General features: G+C 34.1%; 1 protein-coding gene across 3 annotated transcripts in view; it reads right to left on the bottom strand.

The window, feature by feature from the left end:
- The window catches only part of Cortactin (cortactin), a 119,342-nt gene that overhangs the window by 23,904 nt on the left and 79,776 nt on the right, over positions 1-15,662 (bottom strand). For all 3 annotated transcript variants that reach the window (XM_085824040.1, XM_085824042.1, XM_085824041.1), the window contains 2 exons: positions 5,149-5,241; positions 4,965-5,020 (listed from right to left, as the gene is read on the bottom strand). In XM_085824040.1, the coding sequence (XP_085680166.1) occupies positions 4,965-5,020; positions 5,149-5,241 (149 nt within the window). The remainder of the gene's footprint in view (positions 1-4,964; positions 5,021-5,148; positions 5,242-15,662) is intronic.

The raw sequence follows: 15,662 nt of genomic DNA, 5'->3' as shown, positions 1-15,662 counted from the left end.
AATGCCAGAAAATACATTGATACTATTCTAGAACCAAACTTCTACCTTCCATCAGAGTTGTTTCCTGGCATCATGTAATAATGAAAGAAGAGCTTAAAACTCTTGTCAGCTCAATGAAACGTCGATGTGAAGCCGTAATCAAAAATAAAGGGTACCTTACTAAGTACTGATAACTCACTGCAATCATCACTATCTAATGTATATCGATAACTATTATCGTTTAACTTTTTTTTGTATTGCAAATAATTGAATTTTGTGTTTTGTATTGAATTCAGAATTAAATTCTCTTTAAAATGATATATACAAGTTTTCATTTTGTGAAACGTAATGTTTTCTATAAGCATACAAAGTTCAAAAACATAAAAATTTCCAAAAGTGTCCAAAATTTTGGCCACCACTGTATGTCTATTTCTTGCACATGCTTAAGGCTTATCAGAGTTCTGAATAAATAAATTTCCAACATATATTTAAGCCTTATTGAGGGCCGGCACTAGTTATCTTACCGCCTAATGCAGTCTCTGTGGGTCCTAAATTCTGCGATTGAATGTGGCCATATGAGCCCTGGCGCTGGTACTGGGTTTATGTGAATAACAAATCAGTTATTCTTAATTCAAATATCCCTAAATGTAATCTTTGGGTCTATGAGCATCATTAACAAAATCTATTTTTAGCACATGCAAAGAAATTTTTCCTCGTCAACATTTTTTAGCGCATTTATTTTAAATCTGTAATGTCAACATAAAAGGTTACCACACTCCTTTATTATTCAATTACTAGCATAAAAAATTCTTTAGGCATCGCTACATGAGTCATTACTCAATTTGTTATGTTTTGATAAATATGCGGTGATAAAAGGAAAGTATAATAAATAATGATTTGCCAGGTTGGCGTCAGATCAACGATGTATCTGTGTGGAATGTTTGAGATGTATGCCAAGCAAATATGCAGCAACGGAGCCAAATTACTGATCGTACAAATTTAGGCTAAAATGACTGTTTCTTCAATAACAAGGTATTTTACTTACTGTCGAAGTAAAATTAAGAATCGGGACTCTCCAGATGTTTCATTATGCGTGGAGGGGGGGAATTAAATGTGCATGCGTAAAGCCTACGAGAAAACGTTGTTGGTAGTTTTGAGGTCTGGATTTTAGATCATTCCGGATAATGGACGTCCGAATTTCAGACTTTGTATTGTATTACTCTTTAAGGTTGCAGCCACGATTTGGGAAGATGGTTACGGTGTTCATCATCAATGGCCACACATCTACAGATGGAAATATTAAAATGTTCTTGGATACCTGATGAAAATTATGATTTTGCAGCAGATGTTACCCATTCGAAAAAATGTTTAGACATGAGCAGCTAAAGACTTATGCTTCTTGGCTCGCATATTCAAAAAGTGTAAAAGGAGCATTATGCTTGTACTGTGTTCTTCCCCCCTTGCTTCTGCATTAGTGAAAGATGCTTGGGGTTCCTTCATTATTAAGCCATTAACTCATTATCATGTCATGCATGAAGTGTGTAAAAGTCACTTTTCAAATAAATGGCACAAAGCATCAGTAATCGCTGCCAAGAATTTTCTAGAAAGTGAACCTGTTTCTGGGCACAAAAAAGTAATGGAAGAAAATCAAAACGTAATAGCGTCAATAATTTCCATAATCACATTTTGTGGAAACCATGACCTAAGGGGTAAGACGAAACAGGAAGGAAATTATCAGTACCTGATTTGTCTAAGAATCGAAGCAAGAGATAAAAATTTGCAAAGTCATTTCCAAAAAGGTGGTAAAAATGCTACTTATATGTCACCTCAGATCAAAAACAAATTGATCAATTTGTATTGATTGGTAATGAAAGACACTATAGTATGAGATGCAATAAAAGCTTCTGCTTACAGCATAATAGCAGACGAAACAAGCGATATATATCTGGGAAGGAGCAATTTTCAATTGGTATTCAATATTTTGATGCAGAAAAGGATGGCTGTCCGGGAAGAATTCCTAGGATTTATTGAACTAAATGCAATGGATGCTCGTTTTGAATTAGACATTTTTCTGAAAAGGAAAGGTTTTGATCCACATAAATGTGTTGGACAGGGTTACGATGGATGTTCAACTATGGCATGGAATATCAGTGGTGTGCAGAAGATAATGCAACAGAATTATAAAGAAGTTTTGTTTTTCCATTGTGCCAGTCACAAACCAAACTTAGTTGTGAACAATGTAAACTGCATATCAGAAATACTATTGCTGCAGTAATGGATGTGGTAAACATTTTTCGTGAATCCATTCTAAGAAGAAGATATATAGAAAATATTCCGAACTTATGTGACACCCTCTGTTCTCAGAAATACAGAAGTATTAGTATATTTAAAGAGCATTTTATAAACATAGTACTGGGACTGGAAAAGTTATCAAAAGAAGGTAATGCATCTACCAAGAAAACTGCTTTCTAATCACATTGCAACCAAAATCTGAATTTATCGTGAACATAGGACTAATTGCAAAATATTTAGCTCTGCTAGAACCTGAGGCTAATATTTTACAGCATAAAAATTTAAATTTGCTACAATGTGTAGACCACATAAACAGAATTTTAATGCTTGTCAAAGAACACCATAGAGCAACAGATGTTTTACACCAGGAAATTATGTCTTTTGCAAGTGCTATGGCTGAGAGCATGGGCACCGAATTGCAAGCACTGAGAATTGTAAAACTGCAAAAACATTGCTAAATCCTCCAGCATCTACAACCAATGAATTCTGGAAAAGGTCTCTTATTATCCCTTATCTGGATTCCTCAAAACTATCACTGGAAGAAATATTTTCCAGCAATAATTTACCAGCGTTTTCTTTGTTGTTATTACATCCTGTGGCTATGCTAAAGATGCCAGTGGAAGAATTTACCAAAAACTCAGACTGCTTTTGCGATTTTTAGAATTCGAAAAATTTTGACAGTGAGAGAGAACTCTGGTATAATTTCTGGAAAATGAAGAAACTAGAGTTCGACAACATGAAGGAATTAACTATGGAAGATTTGGTAAAAGAAGCGACAAATTTTTTTTCCCGGAAATGAAACGTGCTCTTCTTATATCTTTGTCTCAACCATGTACTATGTGTACTATTTAGTGCTCATTTAGTACCCTGCGTAGAGAAAAAACTTGATTGCGCACTACAATGAGAGAGAATTGCTTAAATGGGCTGTGTATGTTAAGTGTCTATCGAAAGCTTGTTCTAGAAACAAGAACAGAAACAGAAAAGTTTTAGAATCGATTTATTTCAGATAGCAAAAAAATTATTGTAACATGAATTAAAGACCAGATAAAAAATGTTCGGAATTCTCTTTATTCCTATCTCCCATATTTGAACAATCTGTTTAAATCCATGTATTTCCAGTTCCGTTCTTTATTTGCTTGTTTATTCAACTGTAGCAAAACATGTGAGGGCTATTCGGAAGGAAAGGTGTTTTAGAATTTTCTGAGGCAAACTGGCTCATATTCAGTTTATAATACACAAGGGGGGGGGAAAGCACAAAAATACTCATGCAGTTAACCAATTAATTTGCTTTCAAATCAAATTACTGGTGCTTAGCAATTTTATCTACTCTACCACTAATAAATTCGTGCCATATCATAGTTTTGTTTTCTCGGTCTAACACCATTTGCACCTCGCTCTAGCTCCTATCCTGGCTACGCCCATGCACACACTAGAGCCTCTCAGACATCATCAAGCTGTCTTCCCGGTATTGCCTGTAAAACACACTTCCCTCTTGCAACAGACAGTCTCTAAGTTTATGGCAATCCTTGAAGAACTTGTACACTGATCCACACTAGGTATCCTGAAGACGAATGGCTATACATGTTTATACTGATGGTTCCAGGCTAAGCAGCTCTGGAATAGGAGCAGAGGTGGACTGCAAACTCTTTGACCGCTGTGCCACAGTCGATCCAGGTACCAGCTTCTATAATAGGGGGATTATATAGTCCACATGGCAGCTGAATAACTAAGAAAATAGCAGGACCAAATCTGCATTTGACATGCAGTATTCCTCATTGATTCGCAAACAGCTATCCCCACTCCTATAAGCAACACACCCACCAACTGCAATAGGACCCCTAATGAATGTTAAATCCTTGTCAAACTTATCACTGATGATTGGATCATCCACCTATAATGGATATGAAGTCATGCTGATATCCACAGGAATGAATTAGCTGATGAGTTAAGAAGGGAACAACCTTAAAGCAACCACACATGCTAACCTCTCTAACACTGGCCAAAAAACATCACCGAAGTCTTAGTTGAAAACAAAATCAAGAACTGAACAGAAGAAGCATGTTGAGTAAAGAAATGGGAGAGTTTATTTTCAAGAGGTTCCATTCCAGAGTCTACCCAGACAAGTCAGCAAGTAGAGTTCAGCTTGCGCACGGAGAACACCAATTTATATCCCTAATTGCACCACTTTTATCTAGCGGATGGCACCATCTCCTCACTCTGTCAGGATAGAAGAATGGACTGAAAACATAAGCAAAGCTGCAGCGAGTTTCCCAATACATTGATAATGTATAAACCCTTTTTGTAGTCTTTAATTCTAGTAAATATAGTTACTGAATACATTAAAAACTTAATAAACAAATTATACTTATTCCGAGGTAATAATTTGTTATACTTACTAAGAAGTAATATTTTGTCTTTTGTGCATAACATTTCAGTAATATTTTCATACCTTTTATAAATGTTTCATCCACAAGTTAAAAAGACACTATATACATTAAAAATTCCTCTTTGAATCAATTCAGTGTGTTTGACAGTAAAAGGATTATATTTATCTCTTTTAAATTTACTAAAATGATTTAACTTGATAATATAAAAATTAAACACAAAATTAAGTTTTTTGAATTTAATTACTTCTTTTTGTATCCTTATGTATTAAAATAAAAATATAAAATGAAAAATTTAAGATTACATACCATTTCAATGTTTGTAATAATATCATCAGGATCAAAAGATATTTCATCACTATCAGCTGGTAAAAGAGAATACAATGGTGAGTTTACAGAAGTTAACAGGCAGCAAATAATTACTAGATAAAATATACTTTTAATTATAAACTAATTTAAATGAGCAAAGGAAGTTTTGAATCTCAACACTTACCAGCCTGATAATCATACAATGCTACTGCTGTTAAGGAAGAGCCATTAGATACATCATACAATTCTTCTTGCACCTGCTCCAATGTTTCATATGCTAAAAGAGAGAGAGAGAAATAAATAAAAAATCTGAAAGCTTTCAGATTTTATGTCAAAAGGGGCTTTTTTTAACGTTTTGTGTGTTACGTATAGTTACTAAATTTAATGTTCTTTGCACTTAACCATAAAATTCAATTCAAAAGCAATATCACGAAATAATTTTAAAATAAGCATATCTTTAGAATTTCCGATATGCAGTGTCACACGCCGGAGATAAAAAAAATTTTTTTTTCATACAGTGTTGCCACTGCTCGCTTTGAAATTGTTGAGTTTGTTAATCAAAAATTTGTTAAAGGTTACAAAATATGAAATTGATAATAGAACAAATTCCAAATTAGGCCTTACAGATACCCATATTCGTTGGAAGATAACATTATTCAAGATTTGATGACTCTAGGTAACATTGTTTTATCACAATGCAAGAAACATACATACATTTATGCAGTTTCTTCATTATTTAATTACTTTAAATATAATGCAAAGCTCTAACATTTGGTGGCAACAATTTGAAAAGTGATATGCCATTTATAGTTATTCAATGCAAAATGCTAAAACAAAATTAATAGCCCTTCTGGGCTAACGCCCTTTGAGCTAAAAAGACTGACAAACAAATAAGAGATTATCTATTTTAGCTTCTTTTCAATTCCGAAAATCAAGCTGCTACACCATTTTAACTCAGAATAAATGTTAAAATATATATATATATATATATATATATATATATATATATATATATAATAAAATAAAATAAAATAAATATATAGTAAACCTTTACAGAACACTGTTTTGCATATACGTGCTTATCTTAATTGTCTTCACTAAATTTGTCCAATTCAAATTATACATGTTATGCTGCAGAGTGTCAGCCATATTACAATAGTCTTCTTTAATGACTGGTTTGAAATTTCATTCATTAAAGAAACCAAACATTGCTTAGAACAGCAAAACCAGAATTTTAAGCTTTTCATAATTGTTGGTAATGTTCCAAAACAAAGAGCTGAAGCCCTCACAACATTGCATCCAAATGTAAAGCTTTTATTCCTTTCACTGAACACTACTTCCTTAATCCAACCAATGGATCACAGAATCATAAAAATATTCAAAGTCTATATGTCAGGCATGTTCATATTTCTACATATAAAGCATTAGATGAAGGAAAACATGACACACTAATGGTATTTAGGAAGCAATTTAACGTAAGATACTGCACAGAAATGATTAAACTTGAATGCAAACAAGTGAATTCATTAATAATAAATGACCAAAAGTTCAAATTTAAAGAAATTTCATCGATTAAAAATGAAGCCAAGGACTGCAAGTCAAACTGCAAAAGCATTGGGTGGCTCAGAATTTTCAGATATGGAAGACTGATTAATTAAATAATCATTTGGGAATGACAAATGAAGAATTGGATGATCTCATAACACTAGCAGACCGTGAAAGCAGTGAAAATGAAGAATATTCATCTAACTTACAAGAAGTTAGATGAATAGTTAGAAAAAGGCACAAGAAATGACTGATTTTGGAATAGCGATTGACCAAAATGAAGAATGAAAAGGATAGATTATAAGAGGTATTAAAAAACTTAGCATTTCTTACCATGAAACATTTAATGAACTGTATCAGACACTGTCTCAAGGAAATATCATCCGCTGTTAAAAAAATAATCTATCTTGGCTATGTGCCTACGGAGAAAGATGCCTTGATGGAATATTTTCTAATGGAAATCGTCTTGCAAATACATCACACATGGGAAAACCACAAAATACCCATTCAAAGAGCCTCTTTACCAGGATTTGAATGTGCTTAGGGACTTTACCTTTCAGCCAATGTGATGGAACATGAACTCCCTAAAATACCAACCTCTAGTTTTCAAAATTAACAAAAAGTAACCTTAGGTTGGAGCAGATTTTGAACAAAACTTTAGCAATTTCAAAGGCAATTAATCAGACATAGAAACAGCACTTAATAATTTAAACAGAAGTTTAAAGAAAGGCCGATTTAAAAATTAAGTTAATAAACAAATCACGAATGCTGTGGTGAAGAAATTTGTAAAAACTCAGATAATGATTTCGATGAACAACAGAATGATACTGAAAACATGAGACATATTAGAATAAATAATATTAATATACAAGCACACATTTAAAGCTAAATCAAATAAAATGGTAGAAAAAAACCTCTTTCAGTTATTGAAAAAAATTAGTATTAACCTCTTCACCGATTAAATGATCAAGAAGCAAGTAACACTCATTAACATGCTTCAAACACAATCCGTTAAAATAAGAACACACTATTAAAAAATGAGGTACAGATAGAACACTATCACAGTAAGACACACTGGCTCACTCCCCACTATTAATAGGTAACTATGAGCGATTCAGGTGTGGCCGATTCTTAAACGAATTAACAAAACCTCCTTCTTCCAATTCCTATTCACTTCCCAATACTCTGTTACCGGGTTTACACTCCTTAATTTATTATTCAACTGACCATCTGATAATTCTTGCCATTTACTAAAAATCGTAACTTGAACGATCATGCTGATATTATTAAAAGGGACTACATCACTGGATGGACCCACAGCAGGCTTGTTATGATATGCATCTGCTCGTTGCCCTTTGTCTCTGTATGTTCAAGAACTCAATAATAAAGAACTTTGTGCCCATGAGCCTTTAAATTTAGATTTAATTTCACAACATCGACAACTAGGGATGCCATGTGACATAAAATTTTTTCAATGATTTTAGAACACTATACAAGTCGGTATAAACTAAAAAATTCCTCTGGAATAACTTATATATGAAATAAAGTGCATAATAAATAGCAGCTAATTCCAAAATGAGCACAGAAACATGTATCATGCAACCATTTGCCCTCCATGAGATTTCCAATTACAAATGAGAATCCAACATGTTTTCTGGATTTAGATTCATAGGAATGTAATTAGTGTATTTATGTCTGTGCTTGGCAAAAAATTGTTTGTACATGATCTGGCTGGTATTTCTCTTATCAAAACTGGAAAAAAAAAAAAAAACATCTACAAGCTGAATTTGCACGTCTCCTAGGGTGGGATTTCTAGATGCTTCACTCTTTGGGTATTTATACTGGACATGCAATATTTTTCAGTTAATAACTAGTTTTTTTTTTTTTTTTTTTTTTTTTTTTTTTTTTTTTTTTTTGAGGAACAGACGTCGCAAAGAGGTTGTGCTGCAAACATGTAGCACCTCAGAAAGTGTTCACTAAAACTTTTTAGATGTTTAATATTTTAAAATACTTCTTTGTCATGTAATGGACATGTGAAAGGAAGGTCAGCCTTTTGTCAAACACTACTCATAGAAACTTCAGTTTGAAACAACTGGAATTAATGACTCTTGTAGGTGAATTTCAGGCTCAGGATGAAGATTACACTTTCTACAAAAGTGAATGCAAGACATCTCCTTTAAGAATATACAAATCCATGCTTATCTGACCGCTTCTGAATCCTGTTAAGAAAAACCTGTAGTTGTCTCTCTTATAAATCTCACTGCCTGCATCTTGACAAGTAATCTGGAGGTCATCAACATATAATGACTATGAAATAGTTGGAAGCATTTCTCTTAGGACAGAATTTACTTTTTAACTAAAAAGTGTAACACTAAAAACATTACCTTGAGGTCCACCTTCTTCTTGACAAAAATCTATCAAGTGCGACAAAGCCATTCCCTATTTGAAAAGTTCTAGCCCTAAAAAAATTATATATGGAAATAGGTACGCTACTGTGCAAGCCAACAGTATGAACACCATGCAAAATATTGTATCTCCATGCCTTATTTTACTTTTTCTGAGTCAAAAAGCACAGAAACCAGATGATTTCTTTTCACAAAGGCTTTATGAACTGAGGTTTCCAAATAGAGCACGTTGTCAACGACTATTCTTCCTTTGAGAAAGCCACTCTGGTAAGGCAAAATTATGTTTTCCCCCCCTAAATAATAGACTAGGTAGTGGTTTACCATTTCTTTCAAAAAGCTTATATATATGGCTTGTAAATATGATGGCAATACAGAAGCTGTTCGCACATTTTTTAGACAATTTTGGTAAGCAGTAATAAAAAATCGTTTGCTGCAAAAGAATTGCAATTGTACTATGTTTTTAAAAGTCAAAATTATTGTCTGTGGCTTGAAAGTTTTGTTTTTATTCAAAATGGCAAATTTAACAAAGCAGTGGTTCGAAGGCTACATTTACGTTCTTTCGGACAAGAAATATGCATACTCTGTTATACAAAAACGATGTGAGAGTCATGGTTTTGTGATATCTAAAGCGTCGATAGGTAATATCATCAACAAGAAAGGAAAAAGAGGTCAAATTGGAGCCTCAAGTGGGACAAAAATTCCAAACAACTATCCAAGGAAAAAATGGACATCTTCGACTATTGCAAAGGTACGTTGTTTAATGTTAAAAGAAAATCCCCCTAGTCAAAGGACAGTTGCAAAATCATTAAAATGCTCGGTGTCCACTGTAAACAAAATGATAAACGTTGATTTAAATCTTAAGGAAGCAAAAAAAAAAACTCAATGTGCATCGTCTTCTTCCAAAGCATATCGCTCAACGCAGGACATGCTGCAGAATTCTATATGAGAAACACTTATCCAGAGAAAAATGGAAAACAATTGTCACAATGGATGAAGCATGGGTGTATTTAAATGATTGTAACAAAAAAAGAGCCATTTATTATCATAAAAGGGGAGAAAAAAATTTAAGTACATGGTTCAAAGAATCGAAAGAAAGTTTTTCTAAGAGATTCATGATTGTTGCTGGTTTTTCTTATAATGGCAAGTAAAAAATAAAAAGAGTGCAAAAAAATTTCAAGATTAACTTCAAATATTATCAGGAACATATTTTATCACCAATTTTTCTGAATGAAAAACCATCGCTTTACCCACAGTGCCATCAATCTGTGAGACTGAATCAGGACAATGCTAGCAATCACACATCAAAATCCACTGTAAATTTCCTAAAAGAAATGGAACAAAAAACTGATATCAAGGCCATACCCTTCACTGATATCCCTACTAAATCTCCCGATGTGTCACCTATGGATTTTTGTGTTTTCGGACTTTTAAAAACTGCATTATCCAAACGTTGTCCCAAAATCCTAACAGGACTCTGGAAAGCTGTTCGGGAGGAATGGGATAGAATACCTCTTCTGCCACTTCAAAAGGCACTATTATTCTGGAAATTGCGGTGTCAAAAGATAGTTCAGAATAAGGGATGTCAAACAGAACATTTAAAACACAAGAATTTTATGTAATTTAGTTTTGTGAATACAATATACATCGTCTAAAAAATGTGTGAACAGCCTCTGTAGTTTGAGGTACTCTTCAGGTCTTTCCTGCAAAATATGCAAATGACTGCAACTATCTTCCATGCACCGGGACAACTATACTCCTTACTCACTCAGTTATAAACAGTAAGAAGGGCAGTTAATGACTTACAGGAAAGATGCTTATGTATTTCATAACTGCTGCTATCTGGACCTGAAGCAGATCTATGAGTCTGTAGTTAAGTCCTCTTTTGCTAAAGCATGGAAAACTCACCATTATACAGCTAAGAGAGAAGGAAGAATCATATATAACGGGAATATTCTCTGAGTGGTGCTTTTCAAAAAGAAATGAAACACTGTTGGTGAGGCAAGAACAGTAGTACTTGCCTCACCAACAGTGTTTGTAATTTCTTCTGTGGTGCTAATCATTCAGCCATTTTTTTCCAGAAAGGAAAGTAAGTGATCTTTATAGTCTGCATGTTTTTTTAACTCTTTACTTGTTCTAGAGGATGTTATCAATGACACATATGAGATTAATGAATCCCTCTGGCCCTGACATCTGTGCCTTTGCTTTTTTTACAGCTATAAGATTAGGCAAAGTGGGGTACTGATGAAAGATTTCCCTAGATTTTCTTTGACTGCAGTCTGGCAATCACTGTCCTACCCCGGTTTTTGAATACTCTGGTAGCCTTGTTGATGTAATAGAAATTGAAAGTCTAGCTGCCTAAATTATAGTATCATTAACAGCTTTCACTGCATCATCGACAGCGCACATCTTTTACCATTCCTTCTGTTAGCTCTGCAAGAGATAAGAATTCCCAGTCTGCCCTATCGAGTATTAAATGATGGCTTTTTGATATGAGATTTATTCCTTCTCATTTGAGAGTCACAAAATGGAAAAATGATCACTGTTGTAAGGATCACTACCAATTTTAAATGTACAAAAAGGCAAATAGATGGTGAACAGATGGCAAGATCAGCAGCATGAAAGATTCATGTTCGCTCATGGAAGTGGGTATCCCGTTTATTTATTAAGTTAATGGTCTTCAATTACTTGCTCAATTTGTCTACCACAAGGATTTGTGACTTTACTCTCCAAGAGTGGACTGTGGTTATTGAAGTCTCCTATTATGATAAAGGCTTCTAGCAGCTGCTCAATTAGGTTATCCACATGTCACTGATAGATGTGATCATTTGGCAGCAAATACACAGAAATGGTAACCAAAATGCGAAAATTTGTTTGTACAGCGACAGCTTGGAGGCATGTTCTCAAATGAAAGGTATTTGATGAATAATCAGTAAGGGGAGGAGAATCACTCCTCCTTTAACTCACTCACCAACAGAACTGTCTTTTGTGACTAAAACATACCTCTGAGACTTCGCATATTGTTCTTATTTCAGCATCATTTTCCTGCAGTGCAAAGCATACAGGCTCCATGATATTAATGATGTTTATGTCGATTCTCCTCCCCTTACTGATTATTCATCAGATCGAGATAAACATCATTAATATCATGGAGCCTGTATGCTTTGCACTGCAGGAAAATGATGCTGAAATAAGAACAATATGCAAAGTCTCAGAGGTATGTTTTAGTCACAAAAGACAGTTCTGTTGGTGAGTGAGTTAAAGGAGGAGTGATTCTCCTCCCCTTACTGATTATTCATCAAATACCTTTCACTTGAGAACATGCCTCCAAGCTGTCGCTGTACAAACAAATTTTCGCATTTTGGTTACCATTTCTGTGTATTTGCTGCCAAATGATCACATCTATCAGTGACATGTGGATAACCTAATTGAGCAGCTGCTAGAAGCCTTTATCATAATAGGAATCTGGAATAATTCCACAATATGAAAATGGCCTTCATACTTAATGTTTGTTTTTCTAGTGCAATTTTTTTTTTTTTTTTCTGTTGTTTTTGAGGGAGGAGGTTTTTCAGAATTTTTAACCCCTCTTTCAAAGAAGTTTGACATCATATCCACCATAGAACTATTACTTTGATTATGAATTTTGTTAACAGTTTTTTAAGAGATATTTTTCTGTTTGCCTTAAAATTTTTATTTTTCAGTATTTAGTGAGCTGGCTCTTTCAGCTGCACTGGTTTGGGTTTCAGATGATGGTGTATTGGTGTATTTAATTATGGCAAAGCACACGAGGGCTATCTGCCTAAGGGGAGGGATGCCTTTGTGGAGGACTTTCTAAGGGAAACTGGCTCGTATACATGTTACACATGGGGAAAACTACGAAAACACACATGCAGCCAGCCCGTTGGCGGGATTTGAACCTCGGACCGAATTCAGATAATGGAATGCTAGGTGCACTTTTACATTATTGACAAAAAATGTATTTGGCCGTAGCTGCGAACTCTCCACTATTCTCCTGGCTTCAGCATATTAAACATTTCTAAACAAATTGCCTGAACTTCCCTTTCCAACTTCCATTTTGGACACAAATGGGAAAATGCTGAGTGCTCACCCTAGCAATTAATACATATTGGCAGAAAGGTGCAATTATCACTATCATGGCCAACCACAGAGCATTTAGTGCAAGTCAGGTTTCCACCAGGGGACATCTTAAAATGGCCAAAATGCTGGTATTGGAAGCATTACAGAGTGTTTGGAATATAAAGTTCTACACAGGAATTATGATATCCAGCCTTAATATTCTTTGGCAGATCATGCAAATTGAAAGGTCAGGGTCACATATTCTGTGCCAATCAACTGATCTTCCTTATGCAACTTAATCTTCTTAGCAGCACCTTGAAACCGCCATACTCATATTCACAAAAAGGGAGGCCTCTGAGGCCCAAAAGCAAACATAAGCAATGATATTGATCATTACATTTCCAAGACAATCACCTTATACGTAAGACCAAAATTTAATAGAACCAAAGGGTAGTTGTATTAGAAAGAGATCCCAGTATAGACCTAATGAAAACAAAATCAGAAAATAATGTTCTAACTAACCAAATAATAAATATAATCCTGATTGCATTTATCTATCAATTATATATATATATATAAAACAGCAATATCCTAATAACCATATGATTTAATTATTATTCCTTAATGATTCATAGATTAATAAACTTGGGAAAATAGCACATTAAAATGGCATAATGCTTACTTTTTTATTTTCTTCATAAAGTAAGGAATAATAATAATATTTCTAATAAAATCAAGAAACATAAATGAAACAAATTAAGGGGGAATGTGTATTAAATGTAAAGAATTTGGAAAAACTATAATACTTAACCACTATCATATACAAGATTTTGCATAAATGTAAAAATTGAATTTTCTCTTCCACAACAGAATTTTAAAGTGTTCACTAAAATCTTCCAAACATGTACCAAGTTTTGGGCAATAATATTAAATTTTATTAATAGTGTTATGAAAAACTGTTATGTATTATTTTACTGTGCATAAGGTATTCTAGTTATTATATTATTTCACAGTGTTTAATGAATTTGTATTGTTATTATTATAGAATTAATGTTTAATATTTAAGATTGTTTAAACTTTGACTCAATTACAGCAAAGCTCCTTTTACATTTAGCTGAAGAGTGCGATTGAGAAAAAAGGGGGAGGCTTGTTACTTCCATTTCTCAAGGAGGTGGTCAGTTGCGGCCAGCTGCATTTTCCTCTTTTCGCAGGGGTTGAAAAACATGTGTTTTGCTCGTTCAGAGGCGAACAATTCTAAGGGGCAGCAATTTTTGACAGAGTTATAGGTTGGTAACATTCCTCTTTGTGTGTGGGAATGAAAGGGTCTGTCATCTTGTAGAAAGTTATGAATTTCTGAGAATTCTAGAGGCTATTTATTACCTTTTTCCTAGTTGGCTAGAGGGAGTCCAAGTTTCTTTAAGATTGGTTAAATTTTTAATTTTAGTGTGGTTTGAGCCAATAGTAATTTTGAGGCGTTTCTTGGTGGTTGTCAATGGAGTTTTCTTAAGCCGTTGCAAGGGAGAAGAAGAGGAAATTTTTTGCGAGGTTTTTGTGAATTTGGTCCAGTTTTGCTCGATTTTGAGAGGAGCGTTACCCGCCGACCCCTTGGGGGCGACCGCGGTTACGGTTAATATTGGTGATCTCCATGGCACTGGCAGCGGGGATCGGTCCAAACTCATCGCTGGCTCCTTGCAGTTAAATTTCGGCGTAACTGGCAAAAGATCCAGCGTCTTAATCATGTCTCTGACATTTTCCATGTGTGGAAGAGCTGAGTCTGAATTGCTCGTGCTGAAGTTCCAGTTTGCTTTGGAAAATATGGAAAAAGTGGGAAGTCGTCCTCTCTTGTTGTCAATATCTGTCCGTTATCTTCAGAGGGTCTTTGAAATAAAAGTGAAGGCTGATTATTATTATTTTTTTGGAGTTAAATGCTACTGGACCAGTAGTGCGGGAGCTATGAGAGAATTCCCGTTATGCTATGAACACATATCAGTATCGGTTTTTCGGACAACGATGATGTTTGGCTGTTATGTTTTTGACGTTTTGTGACTGGATCCCGGCAGCTCCCCGAGGCTCTCAGACTAGTATACGTGGATTCTGTGAGCAAACATTTTAATTTTTACTCTGCTTTTCTTTTATAAGTAATTTTTCGGATTTTGAAGTGATAAATTCTAAAGCTTAGCTGACCTTTTTTCTTCTTTTTTTTGTAGATTAAAATTCGACTATTTTAATCAATCAATCAATAGTTGAGAAAGTGTTATGAATGATAAATAGTTGAGAAAGTGTTAGCTATGTTTTAAATGTTTTATTATCATGAGTTTAATTCTTGAGTTCCTGTTTTAAAAAGATTAATTTTGAGGGGTTTCACTATGATGTTGTATGACTTGAATTATGGTAAAAAATTAGATTGAAATAATAAGTAAATTTTAAGATTATGTTTTGTACGGGTAGTCTGGCCAGCTATCTTAAATTATAAGATTTGAATTATTTAATAAATGTGTTTATTATTTTTATTATTGTATGTTTCTTTGAGTTTGATTGTGGTCTACTGTAGGTCACAGATGTGTTCCTTACAGAAACATGATTATTTTATCAAACCTGGGTAACCATATTGCGGTAGTAGAAAAATCAGTTTTAAGAGTTGTGACTATACAATCGGCTACTTAATTTATTTTGA

This window comes from Stegodyphus dumicola, chromosome 9 (assembly GCF_044657685.1).
Source record: "Stegodyphus dumicola isolate Sdum_Otavi_A_Nest chromosome 9, ASM4465768v1".
In the NCBI taxonomy this organism is placed as follows: Eukaryota; Metazoa; Arthropoda; class Arachnida; order Araneae; family Eresidae; genus Stegodyphus; species Stegodyphus dumicola.
The sequence above is the reverse complement of the archived record's forward strand: the minus strand, read 5'-3'. Positions and strand labels throughout refer to the sequence as shown.